The following is a 20,222-nucleotide window of genomic DNA, read 5'->3' as shown; positions in this document are numbered from 1 at the left end:
AAGGCAAAAGCAGCGTCACGTCCCTCGCGTCAGCTAGATCCATTTCCCGCCCTCTTCGTATTTAACTGATCTGCATTCCCGGAAAAGGATGATTAATGTCGTTACTGCTGAATTGTCTGTCAATGTGCCATATGTAGATTTCACATGAAATCCGTCTACAAAACGTGCATACCAACGACTGGAAAGATACTGGCCGAGACTGAAAACACATTGCTGTAGGGAAATGATATGATTACCACACAATGGACTAGGCAGTACCGCTGACGCTATGTGATATGTTCACGTAATTTACGCCTCTGTGTTGTCGGTAACATCAGCGCTGCTTATTGCTGTGCCTGACAGAACAAACGCAATGTAGCTCCTGTTTAAAGACACTTTTAATTTCAGGTGTACAATGGTTCAGTTCCACTGTACAAACAAAACTGTTTTTAGCATGAAATCGTGAAACGTAAAGCAAATTTTTGAGACTGTACAACTGCATCGGCTAGACCGATGTTATCTTCATTGTCCTTAAGCAAAATATGCGTTGACGACCGTTGAATCGTTCTTCAATTAGCCTCAAATGACAGTTCTCTAAATTTTTTCAGTAGTGCTCCTGGAAAAGAACGCCGTCTTCTCTCCAGTGGATCCCATTTGAGTTCCCGAAGCGTCTCCATAATACTTACGTGTTGTTCGAAACCACCGGCAACAAATCCAGAAACCTGCCTCTGAATTGCTTCGATGTCTTCCTTTAATCCGACGTGCAGATCCCGAAGTCGGTAACAGTACTTAGCAGTGGGTCGCACTACAGTCCTATATGCAGTCTCCTTCACAGATGACCCACTATTTCCTAAATTTCTCCCAAGAAGCCGGAGTCGACCACTCGCCTTCCCTACTACAAACCTTATATTCTCATTCCATTGCAAGGTTCCATCTAGGTACGTCATCGATGTGACAACGTCAAGCGGCACACTACTACTGCTGTAGTCGAACATTATGGGTTTGTTTTTCCCACTCGTCACCATTAACCTACATTTTGCTACATTTAGAGTTAGTGCTATTCATAACATCAACTAGAAATTTTGTCTAAGGCATATTGTATCCTCCTGCAGTCACTGTACGACGACACCTTCCTATACTCCACAGCAAGATCAAAAAACAGCGGCAGACAGATGTTTACGCTGTCTGCCAGGTCATTTGTGTGTACAGAATATACCAGCGGTTCTATCACACTCCTTTGGGACTGTCCTGACGATACTCTCGTCTCTGATGAACACTTGCTGTCGAGGACAACGTATTGGGTTCTTTCACTCAAGAAATCCTCGAGTAATTCACATAGCTGGAAAACTATTCCGTATGCTTGTACCTTCATTAACAGTCGGGAGTGTGGCACCTTTTCAAATGCTTTACGGAAATCCTAAAATTTGGTATCCGCTTGTTGTCCTTCATCCTTGGTTCACAGGATCTCGTGTAAGAACAAGGCAAGCTGAGATTCGAGCTAGCGGTACTTTCCAAAGCCGTTCTGATTTGTGGACAGAAGCTTTCCTTATCAAGGAAATCAATTATATTGAGACTGAGAATATGTTCAAGGATCCTGGACTCTGTAATTTTGCGGGTTCCTTTTTTTCTATTTCACGTATGTAGAAGTCACCTGCACCTGCTCCTAGTCGCTTAGGTCTTTGCGCTAGGCGAGAGATTCGCGATAAATGAAGTTAAGTAAAGGTGTAATGCTGTAAAGTACTCTTTCCTAAATCAAACTCGAATTCCATCAGGAACTGGCGACTTATTTTCATTCTACTCTATCAGTTGTTTCTCGACACCACCGATGGTTATTGTTTTGTCGTCCTGACGAGAGTCTGTGTGATGGTCAAACAACGCCTTATGTTTATACGATTCTCCTGCGTGAACGATTTCTTAAACGCCAAGTTTAAACTCCGCTTAACTTTGATGTCTTCTATATCTCGCGATGCTACATGATACAAAAGTAAAAGAAATCTTTGTTTACAGAGTCTAATGCCAATTATTTCCTCAGGGTGAACATTAACAAAGCCTACAAACTGCTGAGACGGATTCCTGACTGGAATGGAGAACAAAAAGGGACCTATGAACACGTGTTCAGAAATGCATCGTTGCCGCAGTAGATGGGGTTGAGGAATGAAAGTTCCCCTGATCCCGTTCCGTGTGTTTCTTGTGTGATGCACGAAGTGTGGTTGACACAGCATACCGTAAGCAGCACAGTGGTCCGTTATTTATGCCGCGAACAAGCCGGGAGGGGGTTTGTATACGGAAACGGCTAAGAGGCAGCACAGCTATACTAAAACAAGTACCCTCAGCCACAACAACCACATCACACAACATTTCAAGCCCTTTTTGAGCGTTTGTGTGACTGAGGCACCTTCCAGACAGACAACGTGCTGGGAGGCGATGGACTGCGCGTACACCAGATATCAAGGACTGGGTTGTGCCTCTCAACCGTTTCCATCTTCTTGGCCATAGACAGACTCTATATCGGTTTGTTCCCGACTAGGGCCATTAATAAAATGTCGATATATCGATGTATTTTCCAGAGTATATCGACATATGGCGATATCTTTTCACCGATACATCGATATCGAAATGAGAGTACCGAACGCTGTTATTTTTATTTTCTTTTTCATTTTTTGCAATTCTCGGTAAGTATTTGAAATAGATCTTTTGAAAGAGCAGTAGAACATAATTTTACTTTCATTGTGTGTAGGAGTCTAACTACTTTATGAGCTTTCATCACGTCCTGTCTTTCTCTTTGATTATGTTAAGCACGAACAGGTGGCACAAAAAACAAGGCCGACTCCACTAGGTAGCGACGGTGTGAGTGGAATAGCAGGATTTCCAATGTGAACAAATAGCACACCAGCCGCATAAGAAAAAAAATCTATTCCTTCACATCACTATCCTTCAAAAACTGTTGTTGAAAATGATGAACAAAAAGTAAATCTCAAGACTGGTCTTTGTGGTGGGCGCAGAGTGTGAGGGAAACTGCTGTCGCAATCAGCGCTCTGCGATACCAACAAATACTGCAGCGTTTAACTTCAGCACCCAATTTTGACACTACAACAGGTACGTCGCTGGCGTATGCAGAAGTGAAAAAAGAGAGAAGTCGACAAGAAGTGTTCCGGAAAAACTGTATGTGTGTCAAACTAGAGGGGCGTACCAGTCGGACACATCTTGTTGTGCCGCTTACAAGCAGCTACCATTGTTAACAAAGTGGTTATCGCCAAGCGTGAACAAGCATCGTCTCTATTCATGCTCTACTTGAGCTAAGCAGGCTGCTAGCTTGTTCGTGAATAGAGTACATCATTAAAAAAAATACAGCTCTAAGATCGGCAGTTTATTTACAATCTGCAGCCGATATTTTTATAGGCCGCTACGTCGATATCTTTTCCGTCACTATATCAATACTTTTTGCGACATATCGAAGGCCGTTAATGTTTCTTGTAAATATCGATGTATGGGATTTCCTATACTTTATAAAAATATCAAGTCCTATTCTAGACATGCAAACGGCCTTTCCGCAATGGTAACACCGGTTCCCGCAAGATCACCGAAGTTAAGCGCTGTCGGGCTGGGGTAGCACTTGGATGGCTTAGCACCCAGTCTGCCGAGCGCTGTTGGCAAGCGGGGTGCACTCAGTCCTTGTGAGGCAAACTGAGGAGCTACTTGATCCAGAAGTAGCGGCTCCGGTCTCGGAAACTAACATACGGCCGGGAGAGCGCTGTGCCCAGCACATGCCCCTCCATATCCACATCGAATGACGCCTATAGAATCAGGATGACACGGCGGCCGGTCGGTACCGTTGGGACTACTTTGACTGTTCCGGAGGAGTTTAGTTTTATTATTCCAGTCATGAATACCGGATCATTCTGCTGCTTACGCTGCACCAATCACGCAGCCTGAAACAGACAAGGAACACACGGGACGTAGTCAGAGGAAATTCCATTCGTCAGCGCCATTTCCGGACACTCGTTGATAGAACCTTTTGTTCTTCCGTTTCCTCCATTTCCCGTCACATGTCCGTCTCTGTGGTTTGTCGGTTTCATTAATGTTCACGCTGTGTTCTAGTCATTTGGAGAGACTGGTAGCCAAAACTACACTACTGGCCATTAAAATTGCTACACCACGACGATGACGTGCTACAGACGTGAAATTTAGCCAACAGCAATAAGATGCTGTGATATGCACATCATTAGCTTTTCAGAGCATTCACACACGGTTGGCGCCGGTGGCAAAAGCTACAACATGCTGACATGAGGAAATTTTACAACCGATTTCTCATACACAAACAGCAGTTAACCGGCTATGCCTGGTGAAACGTTGTCGTGATGCCTCGTCTAAGGAAGAGAAATGCGTACCATCACGTTTACGACTTTGATAAAGGTCGGATTTTAGCCTATCGCGATTGCAGTTTATCGTATCGAGAAATTGCTGCTCGAGTTGGTCGAGATCCAATGACTGTTAGCAGAATATGGAATCGGTGGGTTCAGGTGGGTAACAAGGAACGCCGTGCTGGATCCCAACGGCCTCGTATCACTAGCAGTCGAGATAGCAGGCATCTTATCCGCAAGACTGTAACGGATCGTGCAGCCACGTCTCGATCCCTGAGTCAACAGATGGGGGGACGTTTGCAAGACAACAACCATCTGCACGAACAGTTCAACGACGTTTACAGCAGCATAGACTATCAGCTCGGAGACCATGGCTGCGGTTACCCTTGGCCCTGCATCACAGAGAGGAGCGCCAGCGATGGTGTACTCAACGACGAACCTGGCTGCACGAATGGCAAAACGTTATTTCTTCGGATGAATCCAGGTTCTGTGTACAGCATCACAATGGTCGCATCCGTGTTTGGCGACATCGCGGTGAACGCAGATTGGAAGCGTGTATTCGTCATCGCCATACTGGCCTATCCCGGCGTGATGCTATGAGGTGCCGATGGTTACACGTCTCGGTCACCTCTTGTTCGCACTGACGCTACTTTGAACAGTGGACATTACATTTCAGATGTGTTACGACCCTTGGTTCTACTCTTCATTCGTTCCCTGCGAAACCCTACATTTCAGCAGGATAATGCACGACCGCATGTTGCAGGTCCAGCACGGGCCTTTCTGGAAACAAAAAATGTTCGACTGCTGCCCTGGCCGGCACATTCTCCATATCTCTCATCAACTGAATACGTCTGGTCAATGGTGGCCGAGCAACTGGCTCGTCACAATACGCCAGTCACTATTCTTGATGAACTGTGGTATTTTGTTGAAGCTGTATGGGCAGCTGTACCTGCACACGCAATCCAAGCTCTGTTTGACTCAATTCTCAAGCGTATCGACGCCGTTATTACGGCAAGAGGCGGTTGTTCTGGGTAGTGATTTCTCAGGATCTACGCACCCAAACTGCGTGAAAATGTAATCACATATTAGTTCTAGTATAATATATTTGTGCAATGAATACCCGTTTATCATCTGCATTTCTTCTTCGTGAAGCAATGTCAATGGGCAGTAGCCTAGAAAGTAAAGAGGTGATAGTGCGTATGCGTGCAGAAGACTCACGTCGACGTCGATGCCGGGGAAGGGGAAGATCTTGCAGACGGGCGTCTCGCTGGGCGAGTAGCGGTAGAACTCGAGCTGGCCACGGTACCACTTGACGGAGTAGAGCGGCGCGCCCTCCAGGTCGTACTCGCAGAGCAGCGAGGCGGGCTTCCCGCGCTGCACGGCCGCCGGCTCCACACGCAGGCGTACGTCCTTCAGGCACGCCACCCCTGCAACACCACCACAGCGGCCTCACTGTGCGAACGGGAGAAAAACACTGCTACTGAGGGGGAGCACCCACCACCAGAGGCAAGTGCTTGTGCAGGAGGGCACCAGAAAAACTGAAGAGAGGGGAAATGGAGGAATTTTCAAAGTAACGAGGGAAGCAAGAGCGCGTCTCGTCGGCCACAGAACGGGGTCCCGCGCAAAAGTTGGTAGAACACGACGGCACAACAAGCAAAGAGTCGCCGTCAGACTCAGCAACGAATCAGAGACGTCGGCGCATGCACGCCCCCAAGTGTTCCCTTACAGGCCGGCCTGGGTGACTGAGTGGTTCTAGGCGCTACAGTCTGGTGTCGCACGATCGCTACGGTCGCAGATTCGAATCCTGCCTCGGGCATGGATGTGTGTGATGTCCTTAGTTTAGTTAGGTTTAAGTAGTTCCAAGTTCTAGGGAACTGATAACGTCAGAAGTTAAGTCCCATAGTGTTCAGAGCCATTTGAACTATTTTGTTCCTTTACACTGCCGCTGTCAGAAATATATTTATGTCCGAGATCAATGCCACTCAGCCAAGTCTCTATCTAATACTCCAGTTTCTACAATATGTGATCAAAAGTATCCGGACGCCCTGAAAAACATACGTTTTTCATATTAGGTTCACTGTGCTGCCACCTACTGCCAGGTACTCCATACCAGCGAACTCAGAAGTCATTAGACATCGTGAGAGTGCAGGATGGGGCGCTCCGCGGAACTCACGGACTTCGAACATGGTCAGGTGATTGGGTATTACTTGTGTCATACGTCTGTACGCGAAATTTCCACACTCCTAAACCTCCCTAGATCCACGGTTCCCGATGTGATAGTGAAGTGGAAATTTGAAGGGGCACGTACAGCAAAAAAGCGTACAGGCCGACCTCGTCTGTTGACTGACAGAGACCCCGACAGTTGAAGGCAGACATCTATCCAGACCATCACATAGGAATTCCAAACTGCATCGGGATCCACTGCAAGTACTATGACAGACGGGAGGTGAGAAAACTTGTATTTCATGGTCGAGATGCTGCTCAGAAGCCACACATTACGCCGGTAAATGCCTAACTACGCCTCGCTTGGTGTAAGGAGTGTAAACATTGGACAACTGAACAGTGGTTAAACGTTGCGTGGAGTGACGAATCACGGTACACAATGTGGCGGTCAAATGGCAGGGCGTGGGTAAGGCGAATGCCCAGTGGGCGTCATCTGCCAGTGTGTGTAGTGCCAACAGTAAAATTCGGAGGCGGTGGCGTTAAGGTGTGGTTGTGTTTTCCGTCGAGGGGGCTTGCACACCTTGTTGTTTTGCGCGGCACAATTACATCACAAGGCTACATTGACGTTTTAAGCACCATCTTGCTTCGCACTGTTGAAGAGCAACTCGAGAAAAGTCATTGTATCTTTCAACACGATCAAGCACCTGTTCATAAGGCGTGGCCTGTGGCGGAATGGTTACATGACAATAATATCCGTATAATGGACTGATCTGCACACAGTCCTGACCAGAATCCTATAGCACACCTTTGGGATGTTTTGGAACGCCGACTTCATTCCAAGTCTAACCGACCGGCATGGATACTCCTCCTCAGTGCAGCACTCCATGAAGAATGGGCTGCCATTCCCCAAGAAACCTTCCAGCACCTGATTGAACGTATGCCTGCGACAGTGGAAACTATCATCAATGCTAAGGGTGGGCCAACACCATATTGAATTCCAGAATTACCGATAGAGGGCGCCAGGAACTTGTCATTTTCAGCCAGGTGTCCGAATACTTTTGATCACACAGTGTATGTAAGCAGCTACTACTTTTAATCTGAACCAAGGAATTATCGCCAAACAGCGGTATGGTTTCAGAAGTTATTTTATTTCGGTGACCAGTTTCGGAATCACATTAATGCCCTCTTTTGGCACCTATGTACTCCATGTACAATCCGATAAATCGATACTTGCATGACTGGAGCCATCAGTACCAGGATTCCGTGAGCTGACATTAACTGTCAAGTCACGAAGTAAACGGTCTCGTGGAATCCAAATGTTGATGGCTTCAGCTCTGAAAACAGCGATATATCTGACTGTCTACACATGGAGTGCATAGGAGTCTGAAGATGACATTAATGACATGCCGAAACTAGTCGTCTAAACTAAACAACTTCTGAAAACATATGGCTGTTGGGCGATTATTCTTTGTTCAATATCTGACCATCCGAAGACCTTTATCAGTCATGGGTCAACATAGACTTTTAATCTTAGACAACATTATTGTCATGGCATAGATCCAGCTGAGAGCGAATACGACAGTTATTCTCCACTCTGTATACCTCTATAGGAAATATTGCACTTTGATGAGAAATGATTAATTTGCAATGAACAAAGTGCAAATGTTGCAAGGTCAGCGACAGTCTCAATCACACGATTACGATGCAATGTTCGTTCAGACATGCATACGAGTACAGGTTTGCATATGAGTACAGGTTGCAAACACATGGTTGACAACATCTGGAAGTTTGGATATGGCTCTGAGTCACGCTTGGATAAACAAACGGTAAGGTGACTGCTGGTGATAACTGCGAAAAACCGGGTTTGAGTCGCAGTCTGGTACAAATTTTTACTGTCATCACTCCATTGTACAGCCGATGATCGTCTGTACTTGCAACTCCAGTTACATTTCATGTTTCAATCACATGTTATCAGTGTAGAACATAATTTCTGAGAATGTTAAATACACTCCTGGAAATGGAAAAAAGAAAACATTGACACCGGTGTTTCAGACCCTCCATACTTGCTCCGGACACTGCGAGAGGGCTGTAGAAGCAATGATCACACGCACGGCACAGTGGACACACCAGGAACCGCGGTGTTGGCAGTCGAATGGCGCTAGCTGCGCAGCATTTGTGCACCGCCGCCGTCAGTGTCAGCCAGTTTGCCGTGGCATACGGAGCTCCATCGCAGTCTTTAACACTGGTAGCATGCCGCGACAGCGTGGACGTGAACCGTATGTGCAGTTGACGGACTTTGAGCGAGGGCGTATAGTGGGCATGCGGGAGGCCGGGTGGACGTACCGCCGAATTGCTCAACACGTGGGGCGTGAGGTCTCCACAATACATCGATGTTGTCGCCAGTGGTCGGCGGATGGTGCACGTGCCCGTCGACCTGGGACCGGACCGCAGCGACGCACGGATGCACGCCAAGACCGTAGGATCCTACGCAGTGCCGTAGGGGACCGCACCGCCACTTCCCAGCAAATTAGGGACGCTGTTGCTCCTGGGGTATCGGCGAGGACCATTCGTAACCGTCTCCATGAAGCTGGGCTACGGTCCCGCACACCGTTAGGCCGTCTTCCGCTCACGCCTCAACATCGTGCAGCCCGCCTCCAGTGGTGTCGCGACAGGCGTGAATGGAGGGACGAATGGAGACGTGTCGTCTTCAGCGATGAGAGTCGCTTCTGGCTTGGTGCCAATGATGGTCGTATGCGTGTTTGGCGCCGTGCAGGTGAGCGCCACAATCAGGACTGCTTACGACCGAGGCACTCAGGGCCAACACCCGGCATCATGGTGTGGGGAGCGATCTCCTACACTGGCCGTACACCACTGGTGAACGTCGAGGGGACACTGAATAGTGCACGGTACATCCAAACCGTCATCGAACCCATCGTTCTACCATTCCTAGACCGGCAAGGGAACTTGCTGTTCCAACAGGACAATGCACGTCCGCATGTATCCCTTGCCACCCAACGTGCTCTAGAAGGTGTAAGTCAACTACCCTGGCCAGCAAGATCTCCGGATCTGTCCCCCATTGAGCATGTTTGGGACTGGATGAAGCGTCGTCTCACGCGGTCTGCACGTCCAGCACGAACGCTGGTCCAACTGAGGCGCCAGGTGGAAATGGCATGGCAAGCCGTTCCACAGGACTACATCCAGCATCTCTACGATCGTCTCCATGGGAGAATAGCAGCCTGCATTGCTGCGAAAGGTGGATATACACTGTACTAGTGCCGACATTGTGCATGCTCTGTTGCCTGTGTCTATGTGCCTGTGTTTCTGTCAGTGTGATCATGTGATGTATCTGACCCCAGGAATGTGTCAATAAAGTTTCCCCTTCCTGGGACAATGAATTCACGGTGTTCTTATTTCAATTTCCAGGAGTGTACTTAACCTACTCGAGCTTTAATAAATTATTAATAAAATATGTATGTGTAGCAGTATCTGCTCGACCTTCTCCTGAAGTAATCTGGTTGCTACAGTACACCACAGAACACTACTAAGAAAAATGGAAGATAGAAGAGGATGGAAATGAATTAGTGTGTTAGAAGGCTTGAAAGAAAGGAGGAGTGAAACACAGGGAAATAAAAAAAGAGAGGAGGGGACCAAAACTGTACAAAGAAGAATAGTGAGGACAGAAAGTAAAACTGAGTGAACATGAAAATAATTCGAGGAGGAAAGAAAGAAGGAGCGAACCAATGTGACTACAGAGTGAGGAAATACCAACAGAGGAAGAAAGAAGTAGGGGAAGATGGCCAAAATTAATTAAGAAAGCTACAGAGAAATAAAAAGAAGGAAGAACAAATGAGAAAACAAATTTAAGAAACCCGTAAAACGCGAAAGAGTGAGAGAAAAGGAAGCTAGAAAAATAACGAGGGAGGAAGACAGTAAATAGAATAAGAATGAGATAAAGGAGGAAGAAAGAAATGGAGATACCAAAGTAAGAATGAAAGAAGAAAGAAAGAGGGAAAGAAACTAACGAGCATGCAAACAAAGAAGCGATCACAGAGAGAAGGTTAAAACAAAATAGCAAGAGAAAGGGATGGAAAGAAACATTGAAAAAAAAATTGCAAAAATAAGAAAGAAAGAAAGCAGTGGGGAGACATAAAGATTGAAATAAGAGCATAAATGTAAGAAAAGGAAACATGAAAGAATTACAGACGGAAATATATTGGAACGAAATTGTGTACTACTGTAAAACATAAAATGGTGTGTGTTTAAGCTGTTTACAGGGAATTAAACGACACATACATAGAGCAAGTGCACCAATGTGTTTACTTTATAATGCATAAGGCTATAGAAGACGAATTTGTCGTAGAGCACCATGCCAGAACGAAAATAAAATGAAGTTCTGGTAGGGACGGAAAAAAAGCTGTAACAACGATCGATGATGTATTTGTAATAACTCCAAAACTGGTAATAGTCTAAGTTAAACTTTTATAAACAATACATGCTGCTGGCTGCAGTTTAAATTATAAACTTTATAACAGTACTACAGCCACGTTCCTCCACATGTAAACTTTTTGACAAGCTAGCATGTCATAAATATGTTTAACAGTTACAGATCCTGGCTCGGATTCGTAACATAACAGAAAACATGGAACCATATTTGAGATTTTAACCCTATAAAATAGGTTTATAACCCTATACACAGGTTGTTTAAAATAGAAAATGGCGAAACAGAGGCACAAATTGTGCTCTGTCGCTGTTAATAGACTCTGTTGACACTTATCGTATAACAGTTGAGGAAAATACCGGAAAATTTTACTTCGAACTGTCCCTTCTTATTCATTGAGAGTATGTGGTAACTAACAATGTAGTCTTCGATGGGTGTCTATTGCCTGACCTTCATCTTTTCTCATGAACACTACTTACTCCCTCCACTCAGGTCTCTCGTTAGTCTGTATTTCGTTATTCCCTGACTTCCTGCTTTATTTATCGGTACTCGTGGTTTAAGATCCACAAACTGCCTTTGAAGCTCTCACTTTCCACGTGACACTGTGCAAGCCAGCAGCCTTAAAAGTCTGCAGGGCGTGGTACTGTGTGGTGGGCGGCCGCGTCAGACAACGGGAGTGGCCCCCAGGCGTGTGGCGAGTCAACATCTCTTTGTTTTGCTGATCCCTGGTGACGCGCCCCACTGTCCCCACCCTCCCTGCTCCTTTAAAGCGACTGCGGAATCCTCTGGATCCCACAGGGTAAACCCCGCCAGCGCGCTCGCTCTTTTTTTTTCTCTTCTTTTTCCGGCTCGCATTAGAATTAATTAGGATTCCTGCGGACACAATAAGTCGTGACGCGGTAAGGGAGCCAGAGATCTGCCGGTGCGCCGCCTTTATTAGATTTGGGTCTCAGGAGAGAGCCACGCTGCGCCGCCTGAGGCGCGAATGCTGACTGAGGTTGCGCGGCAAACTCTCCAGGGACGGATGAAGGGGCGGCTCTCGACATGCTGACTTGGCGTTTAGCAGTCTGACAGCTAACGATAATGGAGATGTTTCTGACAAAGTCAGCACCCATTAGAAGCCAGTGTCGATTTATTCTGAATGTGTGGGTGGGTGGGTGGATGGGTGAGGGGATGGGTGTGTGTTTCTGTGTGTTTGTTTGTGTGTATGTGTGTGTGTATGTCAGTGTATATTTATCAGTACATCTACATCTACATTTATACTCCGCAAGTCACCCAACGGTGTGTGGTGGAGGGCACTTTACGTGCCACTTTCATTACCTCCATTTCCTGTTCCAGTCGCGTATGGAAGAACGACTGCCGGAAAGCCTCCATGCGCGCTCGAATCTCTCTCATTTTACATTCGTGATCTCCTCGGTAGGTATAAGTAGGGGGAAGCAATATATTTGATACCTCATCCAGAAACGCACACTCTCGAAACCTGGACAGCAAGCTACACCGCGATGCAGAGAGCCTCTCTTGCAGAGTCTGCCACTTGAGTTTGCTAAACATCTCCGTAACGCTTTCACACTTACCAAACAACTCTGTGACGAAACGCGCCGCTCTTCTTTGGATCTTCTCTATCTCCTCTGTCAACCCGACCTGGTACGAATCCAACACTGATGAGCAATACTCAAGTATAGGTCGAACGAGTGTTTTGTAAGCCACCTCCTTTGTTGATGGACTACATTTTCTAAGGACTCTCCCGATGAATCTCAACCTGGTACCCGCCTTACCAAAAGTTAATTTTATATGATCACTCCACTTCAAATCGTTCCGTACGTATACTCCCAAATATTTTACAGAAATAACTGCTACCAGTGTTTGTTCCGCTATCATATAATCATACAATAAAAGATCCTTCTTTCTATGTATTCGCAATACATTACATTTGTCTATGTTAAGGGTCAGTTGTCACTCCCTGCACCAAGTGCCTATCCGCTGTAGATCTTCCTGCATTTCACTACAATTTTGTAATGCTGCAATTTCTCTGTATACTACAGCATTATCCGCGAAAAGCCGCATGGAACCTCCGACACTATCTACTAGGTCATTTATATATATTGTGAAAAGCAATGGTCCCATAACACACCCCTGTGGCACGCCAGAGGTTACTTTAGCGTCTGTAGACGTCTCTCCATTGAGAACAACATGCTGTGTTTTGTTTGCTAAAAACTCTTCAATCCAGCCACATAGCTGGTCTGATATTCCGTAGGCTCTTACTTTGTTTATCAGCCGACAGTGCGGAGCTGTATCGAACGCCTTCCGGAAGTCAAGGAAAATAGCATCTACCTGGGAGCCTATATCTAACATTTTCTGGGTCTCATGAACAAATACAGCAAGTTGGGTCTGACATGATCGTTGTTCCCGGAATCCATGTTGATTCCTAAAGAGTAGATTCTGGGTTTCCAGAAATGGCATGATACGCGCGCGAAAAGCATGTTCTAAAATTCTACAAGAGATGGATGTCAGAGATATATGCCTATAGTTTTGCGCATCTGCTCGACGACCCTTCATGAAAACTGGAACTCTTATCCAATCATGTGGAACCTTCGCTTCCTCTAGAGACTTGCGGTACACGGCTGTTAGAAGGGGGCAAGTTATTTCGCCTACAGTTATTGCGCAGTTTCATTGAAGCTCTGTACATATGTGCCTTACCAAAACTAAACCTCATCTGAACAAGCCTTAGAAGTCTGAATTGTCACGACCGGTGGCCACGTCACCCTCAGCCAATAAGTGTCACTGGGTGTGGATAACAGTGAGCATATGGTCAACTTGCACTCTCCCAGCTGTTGTCAGTTTTCGTGACCTTTGCCACCACTTATCACTCGAGCAGCTTCTCTACTGGCCTCATAAGGGCCCAGTGCATCCTGCTCGTGAACAGCTCTCCGCAGATCTGGACAGTCAAGCTTGCTATGCTGGACGGCACTTAACTTCCGTCATGTAACGGGAACCAGTGTTACACTGCAGCAGGGCTGTTTGCACATGTGACTTAAATTCCTTTAACATTGGCATTTTGAAAGCAACATCCATAGACACAGAGGAGAGTTACCATGTTGTGCACAGACATACTCGTGTAATCTTACATTTTATTCAATTTGCAAATCATTCAGTGTAGAGATTGAAAGTAGCATCAGTGATTCCTGGAAGAGCTGCACTATGTTTGCATTTGAGCTTGACTTGTGACAGCAAAATTTTTAAATCGACTAACGGAAAATTTACGAAAAATAATTTTGTGTCTACGTTATCACATTTACATGTTGGTAAAATTTTTGCTGTGCAGTCTGATTGCACACATCACATGAACGAAAACGTGAGAACACATAAAATTATCACATGTTCTTGTTAATCTCTTAAGTCGAGGTAGTTTGAGTGTAATGTGACATTTGATGCTGCCCTCACGTATGGAAACCCAACAGTTGCCTGTTTGGTTTCTCTGGGAGATCCGAAACGCAACCTTTATATTTGACCCATTACTACATTTTCATATCAAAGTGAAATAGTGGGGAGCATAGGTGTTACAACATACAAAAGACAAAAATTGTACACATTTATTTGCCTCTGCAATTTTTAAAAACCATGCTTAAACATAAACAGTTAAGTTCCAGAGTAATACAATGTTTGAATAAACCCAGAACCATTTAGTCAGAAACACACTTCAAATTATTTCTTTTAAACATCTGAAGGGAAAACCTTGAGGTTTTAGTAGCACTTCGAAGTTTAAATCCTATGAAGAATAAGTAGCTCTTAAAGTGAATTTACGAGATAATTCAGCAAAATGCCAAAATTAGCTGAAAATGCATGTATTAGTTGACAGAAATGGGAGGAGGAGGATATTAGTGTTTAACGTCCCGTCGACAACGAGGTCATTAGAGACGGAGCGCAAGCTCGGGTGAGGGAAGGATGGGGAAGGAAATCGGCCGTGCCCTTTCAAAGGAACCATCCCGGCATTTGCCTGAAGCGATTTAGAGAAATCACGGAAAACCTAAATCAGGATGGCCGGAGACGGGATTGAACCGTCGTCGTCCCGAATGCGAGTCCAGTGTGCAAACCACTACGCAGTTGACAGAAATCACACGATCCCTAGCCTCAGGTCAGATTGAACAACAACCACACTGCATATAAATAAACACACATACGAGAAATAAGTTACAGATTGCACAATGAAAGAATTGATATAAATGTTTGATTATCTTTCAGTGATGATAAAGCAGATAAAATGCGCACTTTAAATGTTAAAAAATATTTGGTAAAATTAGTGTGTTATAATAGTTTTAACATGACGGCTTTTAAAAAATGTGCACGATTTTAAAAGGACAATATTCGTAGTGCCCAGTTATGATTACTCTACATAATAAGCAAAATGTCACCTTTGCAAAGGACTTAAGAATTATTCGGACATGTCTAGGTAACTCTAAATGCTGATCCATACAGTGACCGAAGGAAAATATAATTGTCACTGATTAAAGCTAGGTATCACTGTATGCGAAAACCCAAAAGTAACTTTCGCTTAACGAACGAGGGTTTTCGCGAATCACTTCCTCCTCTTCATTTATGGGTAACGAAAGGTGCTCACCGTTTTCTTGGTTCGGTTATCTTTCGCTGTAAGTAAATACCGACTGCAACAGCTTCCAGAAGTAAGGCAGCCGAAACTAGAAACGTGCCGACTCCAATGATGCAAACCCGCATCCATGAAGGCAGACCACATTAATAATTCTTCATCTGTAGTATGCACATCGTTACCGTTGTACGACAGTCCCTGGCTGCAAGTAAATACCAGCGCAATGGGATCCACATTCAAGCCAGTAAATAGGACGCAAACCGACGACAAAAACGACAGAGGAGGTAGTAATTCTTCAATTACGGTAGGCACTCTTCCCAATGCCTTCCACAACAAGACGAACACTAAGACATGACGAACAGAGAGCGACAGAAATAGACACACGGCTGACAAACTATGTGCGGAACTATTTGTAAAATAAAGAAATATAAAATAGACTTTTAACTGAGGTGAGGAATCACATCAATTCGGCATAAGGGAGAATAGTGATGCAAAACACATTATCTAAGTTTTGAGACAATTTTAACGCAGTGTGAGCCATTTCTTTTTACACGTTAAAACTAAACAGGATACTAAAAGCAAAAACAACCTCCAAGTGATAATACAAAAGGAATGGGAAGAGTATTTCCAACAACTATTAAATGAGGACGGAGGAGAATATCTACAAGAAGGAACAGTGACAGTGGAAGAAAATGGACATGAAGATCATGAGATCCAGATTTTAGAAAGTGAAGTGTCTCAGGCGTTGAGAGCAGGAAGAAATGGTAAATCACCGGGACCAGGCAATATCACTCTGGAGTGTGTGAAATACGACGGTGACAAAATTATGAAACTGATAACACAGCTCTTCAACAAAATTATACATGGAGATTCAGTAACCAACGAGATGAAGCTAGGTTACATTAATACCATATTTAAGAAAGGGGATGGCAAAATTTGTTCAAACTATCGCAGAATTTGTGTTATAAACACATAAATGAGAATTTTTAAGAAAGTAATTGAAAGCAAACTGGAAGAAAAAAATTCAGAACCCAAGACGAACAAAGTGGTTTCGGTTTCACGGATGGGAGAACATGTGTAGACCATATTTTCAAATTACGACAGATTTTGGAGAAACATAGCGAAAATTTACAAAATAAACGATTAATTTTCATAGATCTAGAAAAAGCGTATTATACTGTTCCAAGAAAATTACTTTGGAGAGCACTACATATGGCAAATATAAATCTTGCCTTGATTAAAATAATACAACAGATGAAGAAAGATAACATGTATCTACATCATTTATTGTTTGCTGATGATCAAGTAGTCGTAGCACAAGATGGGGATAATGCTAACTATATGTGCAATCAACTAGCAGTAGAATTCAAAACTTGGGGTTTGAAGATTAATTAACAAAAAAAGAATACTTGGCTAATGATGCAGATGAGCTATACATTGAAGGAGAGAAAACCAAAAGATAAACACTTTCCATTCTTTGGGATCCATTTTAGAAATCGAGGGAAAATCAGAGTCAGAAATCAATAAAAGAATTAGTAGTAGGCGGAAGGTCATTGGGATGCTTATCTCAGTCTTATGGAGCAGGAATGTATTGAGTAGAACTAAAAAAACTGATATACAAATCCATATTACAGAGTGTGGTTCCGTATGCAACGGAGACCTGGACAATTAAACTGAAGCACATTAAAAAATTACAAGCTCTAGAGATGGACTTCTGGAGAAGGTCAGCAAGAATCTCCAGCAAAGAGAAGGAACACCAAAATTATAAGGAGAGGGGAAATAAAAGACAGAATATATGATGTAATGGATAGGAAGAAATTACAGTGGTACGGGCATGTACGACGAATGGAGAAAACCAGAATACCAAAATTGATACTGGAGTGGGAACCGGTGGGGAGAAGAAGAAGACGACCTGTGACCATCTGGCTCGCAAATGTACAGCACCCAATGAGGAGAATCGGCGCTGACGTAGAGGACACACGAGATCGAAACACCTGGAGGAATATTTTGAAAATATAGTTTAAGAATGTTTATTGTTTGTATAGCAATTTCCGAGTAAATTATTATGTTGGAGTTAAGCCTCTGTAATGAGGAAAAGCTCAAAATAAAAATAAAAAAATAAAAAAAAAACTGAGACGTTCTTCAGTCGGTCTCAGTTAGTGATAGCAGCCTTCACGTTAATAGTCAAAACCTATGAAAATGTGGTTTTGCTATCCATGTACTTAAATCATACACGTCAAGCATTCAGGAAAGCCGAACTCTCCATTGTTCTGTGATGACAATGGAGAAACTCGTCTGAAACTGCTTTCTTCCCAATCAGAAAGTCTTGAAGCGACACATTCACCAATGCCATTTTTCGAAGATATTATCGCTTCACACACAGACATTTTTTGAACAGCATCATCCTGCCATTCTCCAGAGGCGACTCTTATAACAATTTCATTTCTCAGTATATCGACAATAGACTGTGTATTTTTATTATTTTTGGCAAAATAACCTTTAATTTTTCTTTGTATCATTCCTACTGGGTTGAAAAAGCAGTGAAAATGTGGTATCCTATGACCGTAGGCGTGTACGTTTTGCTAGCTTGTGGATTTCGTATATCAATTGTAATTTATGGAGAGTGTTCTGTAAGTTAAGCTGTCTAAATTGAACCACTTATTACGGCGTTTCATTGTGGAAAGTAATGCTGTCGTTGTTTCACTTTGCAAACATAGACGCCTTGTCAACAACGACAGTATGGTGGTAGGCACAATCAAGAACGGTTGTTGGTGACGTCGGTATTTAACGGGAAAACCATTGCTCTTGGTTGACCTTACACGGCCACGAAGTGGACGACACGGCGCAGTCGAACATTTGCACTCAATAATATTTTGGTTAATTTGATTCTGACATTGTTCAGTATGACAGAACAAGTAATAGTAGATCAAAGATTGGCCCTGCAACTGAAGAAATGAAGACCAGCAAAATAGTTAGCATTAAATGCTCCCACAGGATAACAAGCCGCCTGCAGGACTATGGAAAGCTGGAAATGTAGCAGTTATGAGAGTGAAGGTCAGACAACCACGGGGAGTTGCTGCGCGCCGGCCGGTGAGGTCGAACGATTCTAGGCGCTTCAGTCTGGAACCGCGCGACCGCTACGGTCGGAGGTTCGAATCCTGCCTCGGGCATGGATGTGTGTGATGTCCTTAGGTTAGATAGGTTTAAGTAATTCTACGTTCTAGGGGACTGATGACCACAGATGATAAGTCCCATAGTGCTCAGAGCCATTTTCTGAGTTGCTGCTCGTGGAATTGGCAGCGTAAGAGCGGTTCTTTTCTCGTAATGCTCACCCCCTACTTCCTTCACAACTATCAATGCTAAAATATTCTGAACAGTCTGCTGTATCAGTAACCCTAAGCGTCAGGGTGGTATAGCGGTAGTATGTATGTATTGTGCACTAACAGAGCTATGTCAGACAGTCGTACATACTGCCTCGGAAAAATATGTAGTCAGCTAACACCTTTTTTTCTGGTGGTCGGAATGGGAAAATGGTGAAACATTAAATTAAACGAAACAGAACTATCAATGTGAAACTGATGGTTTTACGAGTTGCATGAATGATAACATCTAACCATGGAATTCGATGGTGAGATACTGTAGGGTTCACTCATTTTTCTTCAGATCAGTGGCAGCACTTTGTTATTTGAGATTATACCTTATCTTTGGAGAGTAGCAGCCCCAAAGTTCCTAGAAGTGACTTAGTTTTTGCTAGCAGAAATATTGGGCCCCGCAGTACCCCATTGTAATGTAGCTGTAAAGGTTTCTTCTATATTTGGGTTTTCATCTAGTCTTTCTATGACGATTTAAAAGTGTGGTAGCGTTCCAATAATTATAATAATAATAAATATTTATTATTATACAATAACTGAACTTGGAGAAATGACCGCGGTAAATATGTGAAAGACAGCTAAGCAATTATTAACGATGGTCACGTACTGATTTTGTGATGTACCACGATTTTATTACAGGTAACGTACATTCATCGCTTTCTGCATATTTTTCCACTTCAGTGCCGAAAGCAAGTGGTATAATAGATGAAAAATTTTCTATTTAATAGAATTTCTATTCATTGCTGTTATGACGTAGAACTGAAAATTGCAGTTTATGCAGTATAATTCTACAATAACTGACTTAATTGGCAACAAATTGAAATAAGAGTATATAATTAATAGAACTAAAACGAAATTGAAGTTAAAAAGCAGCGTTTATGATAAGAACATGTATTCAATTCTATTGATTCTTTCAGATTGTAACCATCATGGTAAATTACAATATTTTGTTTCATCGAGTGAAATGTCTTCCACAGCCACAGTTACATCTACATTTTCTACTCATAAGACTAAGTTATGCTATTTGCCTTATTCGATTGGTTATGTGTAATTCACTATCTTTAGTGCCACCGCAAGCCCATGTCGGCTTTATGCACTGTCTCATTTGTATGTTACTTTTCTGCTTTACATTTATAATAATATTACTATAGTCCTTTTGTTTACTACGTACGTGACAAAACAATGAGTCACCATATTACTTGTTAGTGATGCATTTGTGTCGTGGTATTTGAAGAGGTTAGTAAAATAAAGGACTATCCCTCAGTTTAGCATGGATTAGTCTAGTCACAGTACCTGTTGTGCTTTCCAGT

At 43.7% G+C, this 20,222-nt stretch overlaps 1 protein-coding gene across 1 annotated transcript in view; it reads right to left on the bottom strand.

The window, feature by feature from the left end:
- LOC124619777 overlaps nucleotides 1-20,222 on the bottom strand; it is a 1,271,017-nt gene that overhangs the window by 758,540 nt on the left and 492,255 nt on the right. The window contains exon 2 of the mRNA XM_047146363.1: nucleotides 5,559-5,767. Within this exon, the coding sequence (XP_047002319.1) occupies nucleotides 5,559-5,767 (209 nt within the window). The remainder of the gene's footprint in view (nucleotides 1-5,558; nucleotides 5,768-20,222) is intronic.

The sequence above is a fragment of the Schistocerca americana genome, chromosome 6, assembly GCF_021461395.2.
Source record: "Schistocerca americana isolate TAMUIC-IGC-003095 chromosome 6, iqSchAmer2.1, whole genome shotgun sequence".
Classification (NCBI taxonomy): domain Eukaryota; kingdom Metazoa; phylum Arthropoda; class Insecta; order Orthoptera; family Acrididae; genus Schistocerca; species Schistocerca americana.
Note: the sequence above shows the minus strand (reverse complement) of the source record. Positions and strands in the feature narration are given on the sequence as shown.